Source organism: Hyperolius riggenbachi, chromosome 8 (genome assembly GCF_040937935.1).
Source record: "Hyperolius riggenbachi isolate aHypRig1 chromosome 8, aHypRig1.pri, whole genome shotgun sequence".
Classification (NCBI taxonomy): Eukaryota; Metazoa; Chordata; class Amphibia; order Anura; family Hyperoliidae; genus Hyperolius; species Hyperolius riggenbachi.
The window spans coordinates 94,326,386-94,341,640 of NC_090653.1; the positions used below are offsets into that span (position 1 = coordinate 94,326,386).

Here is a 15,255-nt window from a genome sequence, read left to right on the forward strand (position 1 = left end):
GCCGCCTCGCCGCTGTGCGCCCCCCCCAATGTCAGTGTCCCTACCCTGTACTGACACTTTGACATTACATTGGGGGGCACAGCAGTGAGGAGCAATTCCGGATCGATTTCAGCATGAAATTGATTGGGAATCGGCCTGTGGTGTATGGGCAGCCAACAGATCTTTCTCTTATCAGATTCAATAAGAGAGAGATTTGTCTCTTGGTCGAATCTGCCCATCATCGCTAGATGTATGGCTACCTTTAGTCATACTTCTCGTGATTTTGCTTTGATCGACCAAGTGATAAACTTCTATGTGGCTGATTAAAAGTGAAAATTGATCAACTAGAGGCCCACACAATGTGTTGCCCCCTTGCTTTGAAACCAAAAATGTATTCTTTGTCGATCGAAATCATGTGAACACTAGCCAATTCCTGTACAATCGACCAATATCTTTCAGCAATGGAACCGCTTCTAAAATACAAAAAAGGCCAAATGACATTTTGGCTGGGGATTGCCTGGAAGTGCTTCAGAGACCACTGCAATGTTGATTATTTCCTGCAGCAGGGTGTGGGCGATGATCCAAATGTAGATTTGCGTTAGAAAAGTTCACTTTTAAACTATTTTCCATTTGTGTTTTATTTTAGATGCCCCAAAAGACAACGGTGGTTCAGAAATAATTCAGTACTTCCTCGAATGTGCAGAAAACACAAATGGTGAGACGTTAATGCTTGTATAACTTAACCATTTCAGCCCGCTGGGATTTTTCACCTTATGCATCGGAGCAATTTTCACCTCCCATTCATTCGCTAATAACTTTATCACTACTTATCACAATTTATTGATCTATGTCTTGTTTTTTCCGCCACTAATTAGGCTTTCTGTGGGTGGTAGATTTTGCTAAGAGCCACTTTACCGTAAATGCATTTTAACAGGATTAATAAGAAAAAAAACGGAAAAAAAACATTATTTCTCAGTTTCCAGCCATTATAGCTTTAAAATAATCCACGCTACCATAATTAAAACCTATGTACTTTATTTGTCATAAAACACTGTGAGATATGGTATATTATTTGCCCGTATGTTTCGGTTATTATACCATTTAAGTTTTGTCCCTATCACAATGTATGGCGCCAATATTTTATTTGGAAATAAAGGTGCATTGTTTCCGTTTTGCGTCCATCACTATTTACAAGCTTATAATTTTAAAAATGTTTGTAGTATACCCCCTTCAAATGCATATTTTAAAAGTTCAGACCCTTAGGTAACTATTTATGTCTTTTTTTTTTTTTTTTTTTTTTTTTTACATTAAAAATTTTATTTGGGTAATATTTTGGTGTGGGACATAAACAGTAAATTTTTAATGATGTAAAATGTGTATATTGTAATGTAAAAAATTTGTAGATGTAGTTTTACTATTTGGCCACAAGATGGTCACCTTCGTTTTCAGTTTCCCTCCTTGTACTTCTCGATAAGCGGAAGTACAAGGGGGATGCGGAAATCTGTCCGTGCGGAAGAGCCGAAGCCTCACAGGTGAGCGCTTCGGTTTTTCTGCGGGGGAAAGGGATCGGTGATCGGGAACAATGTTCCCTTTCACTGATCCCAGTGCTACCGGGGGACACAGCAGGGGCAAGCCCGCGATCGCGGGCGGGAGAGCGCGGGAGCGCTGCAGAGCTGCCGCCCGGACGTGAGCTTCACGTTTGGGCGGCGGAAATGGTTAACATATACAGCTGTGTATAGTTTTTTGTTTTGTTTTGTTTTTAGAGGTCTGATTCGTTGTCGCTTCCCTGTGGATCACTGGATTGTGGTTTCTTCTTTTACAGGTAGTAAATGGGAATCTGTTTACAGTGGGTCTTCTAGAGAACATGTATGTGATCGTTTGAAACCTGGTACTTCCTATAAGTTCAAAGTGTCCTGCGCCAATACTGTTGGTTCAAGTCAGGTAAGTGCAACTTTAGTTTTTACTTAAACGGACCCTGAGCAGTAAATTAAGAAAAATTTGGACTTACCTGGCGCTTCCTCCAGGCCTGCGTAGTCCTCCGGCATCCTCTTCTTCCATCTCTTGGTTCTGTTGGCGGCTCCAGTAATCAGCGAGTTCGGGTGAAGTCACACATATGCACCCCCGCAACTTCATCACGCCGGTTGCCGTAAGCCTACTGCGCATTCACGGTTCTCTAAAGACTGAACAGCGCATTCGCAGTAGGCTTATAGTGACCAGCATGATGGCGGGGGCGCGCAGACGCGACTTCACCCAAAGTTACCGATTACCAGAGCCGCCAACGGGACTAGGAGAGGGAAGAAGAGGATTTCGGAGGACCTCACAGACTACGGGGGGCTGGAGGAAGCCCCAGGTAAGTCCAGATTTCATTTTTATTTACCACTCGGTCCTTTTAAAGGGACTCTGAAGTCTCAAAGTCTTTTTATTTAACTAATATGTTTAACATCTTTGCCCTAACTAAACCGCTCCATTCCCTCCGATCTAATCTAACTAAATCCCCCCAAACTCCCCAAGGGGCAATCCGGGCAATTCCGTGTGAGGCAGGGCTATAAACCGCAGCTCTGCCTCACACGTGTCTGTCAGCGGCGGATCGCCGCCTCTCCCCCGCCCATCTTGGTCTTCCTTCACTGAGAGGGGCGGGGGAGAGGCGGAGATCCGCCACTGACAGCCGGATGTGAGGCAGGGCTGCAGCTCATAGCCCTGCCTCACACGGAAGCGCACAGGGGCAGCAAAATCCACTACCAAGAAAGTCGTGGATTTTGCAGGGGAGAGTTTGGGGGGATTTAGATAGTTTATAGCGGCGGGAATGCGGCGGTTTAGTTAGGGCTATTATGTTAAACACATTTATTAAATAAAAAGGTTGTGTTTTGGAGGATTCAGTGTTTAAATAGGAATTACAATGGCTTTTGTCAGTTTTAGTATCTGAATAAAAAAAGAAAGCAATAAATTGGATACTCTCCTTAGTAGTTAGAAGTGTTTGAATAGTGCATAGGCTTCTGCGATCTCCTTACACAAACGCTGGGCACACTACGGCCCGTGTGCGCTGCAGCCGGATTCCCCTCTGGCACTTCCTGACTAGGGATGAGCACTGATATGCAAATTGTTCCAAGTTGATGCAAATTTATGCAGAGTTTTATGCAAATGTATGCAGCTTGAAAATGGACCAATCAATTTAAACCTGGGTTTAAATTGGTCCATTTTTAAACTGCATACATTTGCATAAAACTGTGCATAATTTCAGAACATGTTGCATCTCATTGATCATCCCTAGTCCTGACGTCACATCATGTGACGCGGAACATCGGTGAGCGAGGCGAGTTTCAAATCCCCCAGTGCCCCCGCTTGCAACTTTGCAGGGAGGGAGGGGAGTTGGAATTTAAGAAATGCCCAGGCCGCGTAAAGTTTGCCCAGGTCTGCCTTACACTTTTACTGTTCAAGGATACCTGGATATGTACCTTGGTTCCCCTGAATGTTATATAACATAACTACTGTCTATAGATAGTTAGTTGGGTTGAAAAAAAGCGAAAGTCGAACAAGTTCAAACTGAAAATATGGTACTCTAACATATCACAGTTGATCCAGAGGAAGATGAAAAACCTTTACAAGGCTTGGACCAATTAACCCTAAAAGGGGAAAAAAAAGATGGCAATCAGATAAAATAGCTTGCTCAATACTGCTGGGTGTTGATCCAGGGCATATCGAATATGCTCTTGAGGCCACGTTCCCATCCATGTAAGAGCACATTCATACTGGGCATGTGTAAGTTCGGTCTGCACATGCCCAGTAGGATAAAGCCTCTCGTGCACAAGCAGCATTATTTTGCTGGGCATGCACAGACCCCTACTCTGGAAGTACAGCCATGAAGAAGAATAAGGTTCCGGGCAACATCGGTGGGCTCAGAGAGGACCTGGAAAGCCTCTGTACCATCCACAGGCTACCAACTACTTGGGTAAGTACAGGCAGTCTCCTACTTACAAACTACTCAAGTTACAATGTTTCATGCATTTAAACAAACTTGTGTCTATATGTAAAAAAAATATTGTGAGTGCAACTGGAAAGTATCCACAATTCATCACTTTTCCCACATTTTGTTGTGTTACAGCCTTATTCCAAAATGGATTAAATTCATTTTCCCTCAGAATTCTTAACACAACACCCCATAATGAGAAAAAACTTGAGATTTTGGCAAACTTATTAAAATATAAAATAAAAGTGAGAAAGCACATGTACATAAATATTCACAGCCTTTGCCATGAAGCTCAAAATTGAGCTCAGGTGGATTCTGTTTTCACTGATAATCCTTGAGATGTTTCTGCAGCTTAGTTGGAGTCCCCCTGTGGTAAATTTAGTTACTTATTTTTGTTATTACATTTTACAATATTGTATAAACTCTTGTAAGTGCGATAGTATAAAACAAAGGCACTTTTAAATCAACTAAAAAAACTGTTTATGCTGTATGTCCAAATCCAGAGCTGTATAACTTAACCAAGTTTCCCTATATATAGCACGATTTGAAAAATTTAACTTACAAACTTTCGTACCGTTCCCTGTTTGTAAGTAGGTAAGTGCCTGTACTGTTCAGGTTTAGGAAGATTCCTAAGTTCATAGTCTCCACAGGAAAAAAATCTTGACCATTTTGTATACTGGAATTCTTTTTTTCCCTAAACATTTGGTTTATTTGTAAAGTAAATCTATGATGTTCTTTCTTATAAACTTTTTTTGTGTGTGTCTTTTATAGGCCTCTGATATATTAGTAATCCAGACAGCCATTGTTCCGCCAGGCCCTTGTCCGCCACCTCGGTTAGTTAGAGCCAAACCCAAGGAATTAAGCCTGCAGTGGGGTGAGTTTCATCTTCTCAATCCCTTTTATTAAAATATGTTTTTATCTGTTTTTGCAAATTAACACAAATGTTAAAACCATTTATTCTGACCCAGTTCTTTATCATGCCGGAAAGCGACTGACCTTCTGGGATTTTTTTTTATAAATGAACCTCCCCATAAGGGAGGTTTTTAACGGAGTGTGCTGATGGGGGGAGGTTAGGGTGACCAGCATCACTTACCTACAATATGCAGCTCCTCTGGCTTCTCACCCTTATGGGATCTGCCATCTTCTCCATGGAGAGATTGCATTGTGCCACATTTTCTATTTCACAGCAGTGTCGTGTGCACATGGCCGCTGCAATGCATGCTGGGAAATGTAGTCCTTGGATGCGAATACAGAGCTGCAAAGCTGATATGTAGAGAAAGCCAGTGAGATTTCAATCATTCCAGCTTGCATGTAATTTTAATGTAAATTTAATGCAGCTTGGAATTAATTGCCAATTTTGATTGACCCAGTTTATAGCGTATCTAAGAAGAAATTGCTCTCAGGATTTATACTTACCTGAGGGTTCCTCCAGTTCCTTTGAGGCCGCTCAGTCCTTCATTGTTTCCCCGGGCTGTTCCGATCCATCGCTGGTCGGCCCAGTAGTCTGGGTTCCGGTTCTTGTGCATGTGCAGCCCCATCGCGCTCCCTTTGCCAGGCGAGTTCTGCGCCTGTGCAATAGTACTGCGCAGACGCAGAGCACTCCCGGCCACAAGAACACAACGGGGGCACGCACGATGAGCCGCGACCCTGCAAGTGTACCAGGCTTGGGGAGAGGTTGAGGGACTGAGAGGCCTCAAGGGTGCTGGAGGAAGCACCAGGTAAGTATAATTGCTAAACCTGCTGAGGTGGCTGCTTCTTGCAATGACCACAATTTTTATTTTATTTTTTGTAAAAAAAAAAAAAAAAAGTTTAAATTGTAATTGTGGTGCTATTTTGAAAGATGTGTTCAGAGTTTTTTTCTTCTTTCCAGCTGGGTGGCATGAAAAAGTAGCCAGGTGGGGCTGGGCGAGGAAATACTGGGCTGCCACTTACATAAGGGCTAACTGAGAAATGGCACTGGACCCCCCTCCTCCCCAGATGCCTCTTTGCTTCACCCAGTACTGTAGCCTCAGTGTGTGCATCCAACCTCCCCCCATGGCAATTAAGGCCTGACGCTGTGAAGTCTTGTACGATGGTTATCGGCAGCTGTACAGAGGTATGAGGCTTCGCAGCATCAGGCTGAAGTTGGAGAGGAGTGTGGACCTGGCTGCTGCTAGAAGAGCTCTGCTATGTGACTGAGAAAAATCAGCACAGCATAGGAGGGGGAGGAGGAGAGCCGATGACAGCCGGGCGCTTACCAAAATTACCTGGGTGCAACACCCAGCTAAAAGGGCCTGAGGAGGGCACTATAAACTAGGCAAGAGGTTTTATGAACGAAGGTGATCAGGACGCCAATCTTGTATTTAACTGTATTTTTGTCCTCTTCTAGATCCTCCTTGTTCGGATGGCGGCTCATCAGTAACGTGTTACACCGTAGAGATGGCTAAGCATGAACAAGACCGTAGTGCTGTTTACCAAGGTGCTGAACTAGAATGCACAGTGAGCAATCTGCTGCCTGGACAGAGCTATTGCTTCTGGATGAAAGCTGCAAATAAAGCAGGGGTAAGGTTTATAAAGAGGTGTGTGTGACATGATCTCTGCAATTACTTACTGTAACTTACATGGTGTATTCTGCTTTGTAGGGTGGACCTTACTCTGAAGGATCAGAGTTCAGAACAGCGCCTGGCCCACCAGAGAGGTGTAAAGTGCCATTGCTCATCTGCAAGAGTGCCAACTGTGTGCTAGCAAGCTGGGAGGTGAGTAAGAACGCGTTTTAGAGCATCAAGTTAATTGTTGACTTTAATGCAGCACATACAGGACCACAAAGGATCTAATGACTTCAGTATTGTTACAGAGCACCAGAAGTGGGTTCAACCATAAATGTTCAGTCATTAACATTTAGTAATAATGAAAATAATACATCTGTCAGAAATGTATTTTACTCATCAACTCGCCCTAAAAACAGGTAATTAACCCTATAACTTACACATTTTTTTTTTAGAGGCTTGCAAGTGCTCCTGGTTAATTTATTTTAGCACATTTTTTTATTTGTTGCATTTCCCTGCTTCTAATTAGTACTGCTGTAATGTGTATTTATGGCCACTTTACACTAGGGGGCAATGTGAGACAATAACAGAGGACTTCTGCTTTCAGTTTCTATATTTTCTGTTAGTAGAGAAAAATCACAGCATTCCAAGAATTTACAGCACAATGAGTTCTGCCGACTGAGGTCAAAAGCAGTGCACGATCTTAAACGAGATAACTCTATTGAAGCTGCTAATGGCTTAAATTCCACCTTCTGTCAGCAAAACCACTGTAACGATTTTCCCCCAATGCTTTCATAGACCAACCCCTAGCTCTGTGGCCACCCCTGCCTCTATTATTGCTGCGGCCCGCCCCAACTAACGGGGGCACAGCAAAAGAGCTGGGTGTGGCCAAAGAGTCAGGGTTTGCATTAGAAGCCTTTGAGAAAACTGTCACAGCTTATCTGTTTTACAGGCAGTTGGGTGTGTAAAATAAATTGACAGACGAATTATTATTAATACTAAATCTTAATGACTTAACATTTATTGCACTTTGGGTGCTCTTTAACCACTTCAGCCTACAGCTTCGAAAATCGTATGCATCCGAGCAATGTTCACCTCCCATTCATTCGCTAATAACTTTATCGCTACTTATCAAAATTAATCTATATCTCTTTTTTTCCGCCACTAATTAGGCTTTCTTTAGGTAGTACATTTTGCTAAGAGCCACTTTACTGTAAATACATTTTAACAGGAAGATTAAGATAGAAATGGAAAAAAATCATTATTTCTCAGTTTTTGGCCATTATAGTTTAAAATGAATACATGCTACAGTAATTAAAACCCATGCATTTTATGTGCCCATTTGTCCCGCTTATTACACCATTTAAATTACATCCCTATCACAATTTATGGCGCCGATATTTTATTTAGAAATAAAGGTGCATTTTTTCAATTTGCGTCCATCACTATTTACAAGCTTATAATTTTAAAAAATTTAATAAGATACTCTCTTGACATGTATATTTAAAAAGTTCAAACCCTTAGGTAACTATTTATGTAGTTTTTTTTTTTTAATTGTAATTTTTTTTTATTTTTTTTTTAATAGAAAAATGTATTTGGGTAATTTTAGTTTGGGAGGTAAATAGCCAATTTTAGATGTAATATAATGTTTTTTTTTATTCAATACAGGTATGTGGGTGCAGTTTACTATTTGGCCACAAGATGGCCACATTCAACAAATTCCTAGATGCGAACGATGTCGCATCTAGGAACTAAAATGAAGAGAAGAAGTTTCCTGGGGGCGGAAATACCACGCTCTCTGATGAGAAAGCGTCGGTATTTCTGCCGGGGACTTAGATCGGTGAATGGGAATTATATTCCCATTCACTGATCGGGGGGGCAGCGGGAGGCAGCGGGAGCGGGCGCGCGCCCGATCGCGCGCACCACACGGCTGCAGCACCACTGCCTATCTGGACGGATATATGCGTCCAGATATGGCGAAGTGGTTAAGTAAGGGCTCATTTCCACAGTTTTTTTTTTTTCTGCATGTGGACGGGGAACCGCAGCCAATTGGCATGTAGCAAAAAAGAAAAAAAAAAATCTTAAGCTCCTGAATTCTAACAAGAGCTAAATAAACAATGAACCACACTTAAATTATTGAGCTGGAGCTACGCTTGAAGCTTTATCTGAGGAAACTTTAAACGTTATCCTTTAAATCTAGTGCTTTGCTTGCAACAAATTTTTCATTTTATCTCTTTTTTGTCTTCCTTATGATTTGTATCTCTCATTTAGCTCTGTGAAGGCAGCCGGTACTCGGGGCAATGCATCTGTGTATTTTGACTTGATAGACGTGGATTGCTGCAGAAGGCAGTTGTTGATTTCTAGACTTTCTCAAGGGATTGCAGTGTAGAGACAGACGCTCCAGTAAACGTACACAGATTGAACCAGCAGCCCCTTCAGGCTGATGAGATAAAGCCCATCTGTTTGTGCTGCTGTGTGGGGGAATTTATGGGCTGCTCCTTTGCCCAGCATGCTTAGTTCAGAGCTCCAAAGCTTCACACAGATTTGTGAAGCTCATCCTATTCACATTTTCCTCAGTTTAGGGAACATAATATGACTTTTAACTGTTTGAGGTATACAGGTGTGTTTGCATGCGTTCACAGTATATCACTGCGACTAGCAAAGATCAAAGTGATTCTAATGGAGGCTCCAATGTTTGTAAATTATTTTCAGGGCTGTTCTATAGTGAAGTGGCCTAAACCAAGCCTGCAAAGTTTGCACAATAAAAGCCATGGGTGTATTTTGCACAGCATACAGTAATCTTTGAGACCTGTTACCCACTTGTTATTGCAAAATGCTCTAAAAAATGCTAACGATTTTGAGAGCAAGTTTGCAACTTAAAAGCAGAGCAATGTCAGGGAAATCGCTCTGAAAATGCTGCATGCAGAGCGATTGCGATTTTGGCAAAACACAATCGCTCCTGTGGGATCATGGCCATTCACTTTCAGTAGCAAAGCGCTTTTTAAATTGTGGGTAAATCATAGAAAGCATAAGATGGCTTTAGTGGCCCCTGACCTGACACCGTGTTCACCATACCTGTCCTCGCTTATGCAAAAGTGAGGCAATTATTGTGTGTGGATTCCATATGAGAGCATGCACTGTTAGTCGACTTCGAGGACTAGATTGGGAAACAAGTGCCCATTAACAGTACAATCTCCCAAGCGATCGACTGGATTGGGTACAGTTAATGGCGTCAATCGACGATGAACAATCCTCCCATCAATCAGAATTTAATGATTCTTTTGGTCTGACCGGATTGCTTATCATCTCCCCTCCCTTGGTGGGCCCAAACATTTGTTTCCTATCAGCTGCAAAGATTGGATCCGACACTTATTTAATAGTTAGTGGCCACCTTTAAAAGATCTTGTGCGAGTTTGGAACATACCAGATAACGTACCGCTACTGGAGGATACAGTTGGTTCCTTTAAGCCCAATTCCAGGATTTAGCTCACAGAGACAGTGTTTAGACATTAGGGCCAAGCATTGGCATCAAATCTGCACTGTCCACAGTTACACTTGACATATGTGTTTTTTGTGAAGGGAACTCACACTGCAGCTTTTGATTTCAAAGTTTGGGTATATTTTACCCTCTTTGCCGTTTCATCCCAAATAACCTGCAAAAACTTAAAAAAAAGTTTTGTTACATTTAACAATAACTCCTAAATACCGTAAAGTAGCTGTGTTTAGAATAATATTTTTTTTAAACTAGAGTAAATATTTAAAATTATATTTATATAACAAATATTTAATATGCAGCAACTGCACATTAGGTTGTAAATATTTATTTTAACCATTAGATGGCAGTACAGTGCTTGAGCAGTACTAGAAACATTCAGTTTCAATTTCGAATAGCTAATGTTTGCGTTAAAGTGAACCTGAACTCTTGCACAGGACAGAAGGAAAACATAGATAAATGCACCCTGTATGTATTTAGAGAGTTTAGCCTGTGTAAACCCTCCTCATCTGTGTCTATTCACAAGGTGTAATTTGATCCGTCCCGTCTGCCACGGCAGATGAGCTCATTTGAAAGCACAGGATGTTAACAGTATGTTTCCATGAAAGCAGGAAGTAAATAAGTGCAGATTTATTTTAGGATTTGTATCAGCTGTAACAAAGAAATGTTTTTCTTTAAAGGGTATAATGCTGTTGCTTATCTTTTAGAGCAGAGAAGCAGTTCTGAGTTCAGGTCCGCTTTAATTGTCAAAGGAATAGCTAAGCAATTGGAGTCCATAAAATGTATTGGAATATCGTTAAGGTGAATCGCGAGTGAGGGCAATATAGAGTTGTTTTTTTTATTTTTAATAAAACAAAAATAAAAAAAAAACCTTTGTTTAACCCTCCTGGCGGTCTAATTAATTTCGCTAGGAGGGAGCGCAGCAGTTTTTTTTTTTGTTTTGTTTTTTTTTTAAATCATGTAGCGAGCCCAGGGCCCGCTTCGATCAGGAAATCCCGTTCAAAGAACGTCAGCGACGTTGTGACGTCATTGGAAGTCCCGATCCACACCTCAGCGCACGGGGTCTGAGGGGGGGGGGGGGGCGCGGCGCGATGGATAGCGGCAATCGAGCGCGGGGCGGTGGCGATCGGTGTGCTGACGCAGCTAGCAAAGTGCTAGCTGCGTGCAGCAAAAAAAAAAGTAAGTAAATCGGCCCAGCAGGGCCTGAGAAAACCTCCTGCGCGGCTTACCCCGAACTACGTTCGGTGTTACCGCCAGGAAGGTTAAAGGGAAGGTTCAGGGACCACGGAAAAAAAATTAAAAATCCTTATCCACTTACCTGGGGCTTCCTCCAGCCCATGGCAGGCAGGAGGTGCCCTCGGCGCCGCTCCGCAGGCTCCCGGTGGCCGACCCGACCCGGCCAGGCCTCTTCTGCGCTCCATTGTGCGTTCCACGCCGGCACGCCGGCGCGCCGACGTCATCGGACGTCCTCCGGGCTGTACTGCGCATGCTCAGTAGTTCTGAGCCTGCGCAGTACAGCCCGGAGGACGTCCGATGACGTCAGCGCGCCGGCGTGGAACGCACAATGGAGCGCAGAAGAGGCAGGTTGGGTTGGCCACCGGGAGCCTGCAGAGTGGCGCCGAGGGCACCTCCTGCCTGCCACGGGCTGGAGGAAGCCCCAGGTAAGTTCGTTCGTAGTCCCTGAACCTTCCCTTTAAAGTAATTCAGACCTTTCATGAAATGGTTAGTACGAACACCTTTGGTAGTGGGTATAGCAGGAAGTATTCTTGGATAATCAGTACAAGCTCTGCACACTATTGGCAGTTTTTCCTATGGCAGATCTTCTTTAATTGTCATATTAGATGTCCAGCATTTATGAACTGCCATGTTTATGTTCGGACTTTCACTGGGTTACATTCATAGACTGGTTCTGAAGGCACTCCAGGGTTGCTGTGGCCATATACTTTTGTTCATGGTCATGTTGAAAGGTAAAAAGTTTATGCAGTTTGCAGGGGCTCTGGAAGAAGCAATCACAGGGTCCTGCCCGATATACAGAAGCTCTGCTGTCAGTGTGACAGCAGAACAAGCGGCTACACCAATAGGGACAGTGGTGGGAATGACGAGCAAATTGTATGGCAGAGGTAATTGAAATCTACACCTTAGCAGGAATAAGCGGCCACAAACGAGGCGTAGATTTCAATCACTGCCACTCGGAAGCGGTTAAAATGAACCTGAACTGAAATTTAAAAGTCAAAATAAACATACACGTGTCATATTTACCTCCCGTGTACTCGGCTTATCAATCGATTTCTCTCCTGCATACTTTTTGTTTACTGTGATCAATGGCATTAGCCGTCCTCCATTTTGAAAATTGCCATAACCCCATAACAGCCTCCTGTTCAACACACTGTTAAACTGTAATATCGCCCACTGGAGCCAGATGGAAACATTGAGGTTACCTTGCTCATCAGTTATCCTATCCGTTATAACTGACAGCAACTGATATAGAACTGACTGCAACTGATATATTTCAGTTCCTACAAAATCTTGTCAGAACTGGAAGGAATTGTAAGAAGAAAATGGTGAGCTTCTGAGAGGAACTGACGGTGAGGGGAGTATGTAATATTCATTTGAGGTACATGATGTTTGTTTTTAAATAATTTCACTCAGTTCAGTTTCACTTTAAGCCAAGATAAAGTAAAAATGGTTATCCTGAATAATGTATTAGGTTTTTACTATATGTCATTGTGGTTCCTCTTTAAATGCTTAACAGGATAAATCTACAAAGAGTATTTGTGTTGTTCAGCCTAAACAGCTTGTGATCCTCCTCTGTTGGCAGGTTCCTTGTTGTAATGGAGCAGACATTACAGAGTACCGGTTAGAGTGGGGCAGAATGGAAGGTTGTATGCACGTTATTTATACAGGTTCGTCTTCAAGCTATGAAATCAAAGGTCTCACACCAGCAACAACGTATTTCTGCAGAGTACAAGTATGTAGCGCTCATCCCATTTCATTCTGTGCTTCCTGCCCATTATGCAATGCAGACTGTTCACTGGCTGTCTTCTCCTGCAGGCTGGAAACGTAGCAGGTACAGGGCTGTTTGGAGACACTGCAGTGATTACAACACCACCCTCTATCCCTGCTGCAGTGTCTTTCCTGCAGGTTGTGGATGAAGAGTCCCTGGAAACGCCTCTTCCTTCCTCGTCAGAGTGCCTTGCTCTCCAGTGGAAAGAGCCATGCTGCAATGGTTCAGAGATCACGGGATACAGTATAGAGTATGGGGAGAAACAGCAATTCACAGTGGAGAATGTCACTAGCTGTGTCCTCACCAACCTTGTCCCTGACCGCACTTACAGGTAAGCAACGTTTCCTGACGTAACCTGATGCTAGGGGTTAATCATCTGATCACACAGTGTAAAGTGTACCCAAAATAATATCACTATAAGCAAACCTGAAGCAAAATATACTTATAAGATAATGAATTGTATGTGTAGTACAGCTAAGAAATAGAACATTAGTAGCAGTGAAAGGAGTCTCATATTGTTTTCCAGTACAGGAAGAGTTAAATAAACTTCAGTTATCTATACAAAAGAGCTGCTCTGAGCTATTCAACCCATTTCAGTCAAATGCAGTCGCTTTTTCTAAAACCTTTAAACAGCCAAGGAACAGTGTGATACAGCTTGGGATAAGGTTTTACTGCAGGAAAGTTCAAATGGTCTTTCTTTCTGCTTTATTTTATAGCTTAATAGACAGTGTGGTTTTAAAGGTGCAAATGTGAACGTATGATGCAATGTTATGGGGGGAAAAAAAGCTATATAACTAAAAATAAAAATTACTTTTCTTTGCTACTTATTTTCTATTCATTATCCGTACTACACATGCAGTTCATTATCCCGTGTTTTTTTTCCGCTTGTTTTAACACCTGCTGGTCTTGGCTTTCAGATTGTATTTTTTGCCTTGAAACATTCGTCTGGGCTCACACGACAACAGGTTTTTGACAAGGATGGTGGTGTTGGATCCACTGTTGCAGGCTACAACACATCTCCCCTTGTTCACATTAACTCCATTGTGTTTGTTGCATTGTACATCATGGCTCGCATGCTATCTATGACATGTCCAACTTTATCTGGTGTTCATAAAAATCATGCCGGTCGAGACTTTGCGTTCTATCACTGCAATGGACACCGGACAGAAAGGGCACGTCAGCACTTGTGAACTGATCTTATGCCTAACATGTAAGAGTGAACAGAGGCGCCAGCAGGATAAAAGGTTCTAAAAGGCTTAAAATCCCTCAGGAGGTGGTGGTGGACTCGCCTTCCCGAAGCAGACAAGATACCGTCAGTTTTATGACAACAGGTTTATTAATATACTCCAAAACAAACAGTGCAACGCGTTTCACGGGTATGTTCCCGCTTCCTCAGGCAATAAACAGATAGGAGTACACAGTATGGTCTCAAGGTCACGAATAGCGCCTCTGTGATTATGCCTAACATGGGTTGTCGACATTTTCTTTGTGGTCCATTACATGAAAAGGACCATTTAGCCTCAACGTGTGAACCGAGCGTTGTGTGAGTGATGTCACACAGCGGGCTGAGTAAATAAGAACAATGCTCTCTGACGTCACTCTTCCAAAGTAATTTTCCAGGACGGTTGTAAGGGGTCGGTGGCTGCAATACAAACACTGGATTCTCGGCAGAGGCAGCCATTAACTTCTGCCTAGGCTGAGTTTTGTCTAGCATGTACATAAAGCTGAGGCCTGTGCCGATTCAGCCAACTCGGCTTCACATGTCTGTGTCAGAAGTAATTACATTTGTCATGTAATTTTAAAACCACTTTGTGAACCTATGTGCTTACTGTAGCTCCATGTGATATTGTTTCAGTTGCTAACCTAATGCAAACCAGTTGTCCCCTAATGTCCGTAAACCTTCCATCAGTGACGGTTGTGCTGTACAGGTGTGTGGCTAGGCTACAGCTGAGGAACATGTACTGTTATGAAGGGTTGAGGAGGGACGCTGGTATAGCACTCTAGACATTTCAACGATGAATCTGGACGGCTGTACACATGCTAGATTCTTGGCAGAAGACGCAAAGAAAGGGGCACCAACTTCTAAATTGCTTGTAGTTTTAACGTTAATCCACCATAATAGCAGAACACGATTACATTAAAACAAGAAAAGGCCAGTCATGATGGTTGCAACATTTCCAAAGGCTAGCTTGACAAAGAGAGGAGGCACATTTGATAACGTTGCTATCATCATGACTGGCCTTCTTGTTTTGATGTAATTGTGGAAAGTTAACGTAAATGTGGTTCTGAG

The 15,255-nt window shown here is 42.7% G+C and overlaps 1 protein-coding gene across 4 annotated transcripts in view; it reads left to right on the forward strand.

Moving 5' to 3' along the window:
* LOC137529030 (fibronectin type-III domain-containing protein 3A-like) overlaps positions 1–15,255 on the forward strand; it is a 138,201-nt gene that overhangs the window by 115,815 nt on the left and 7,131 nt on the right. For all 4 annotated transcript variants that reach the window (XM_068250908.1, XM_068250910.1, XM_068250909.1 and 1 more), the window contains 7 exons: positions 626–694; positions 1,802–1,920; positions 4,715–4,817; positions 6,312–6,484; positions 6,565–6,678; positions 12,780–12,929; positions 13,013–13,296. In XM_068250908.1, coding sequence (XP_068107009.1) covers positions 626–694; positions 1,802–1,920; positions 4,715–4,817; positions 6,312–6,484; positions 6,565–6,678; positions 12,780–12,929; positions 13,013–13,296 — 1,012 coding nt within the window. The remainder of the gene's footprint in view (positions 1–625; positions 695–1,801; positions 1,921–4,714; positions 4,818–6,311; positions 6,485–6,564; positions 6,679–12,779; positions 12,930–13,012; positions 13,297–15,255) is intronic.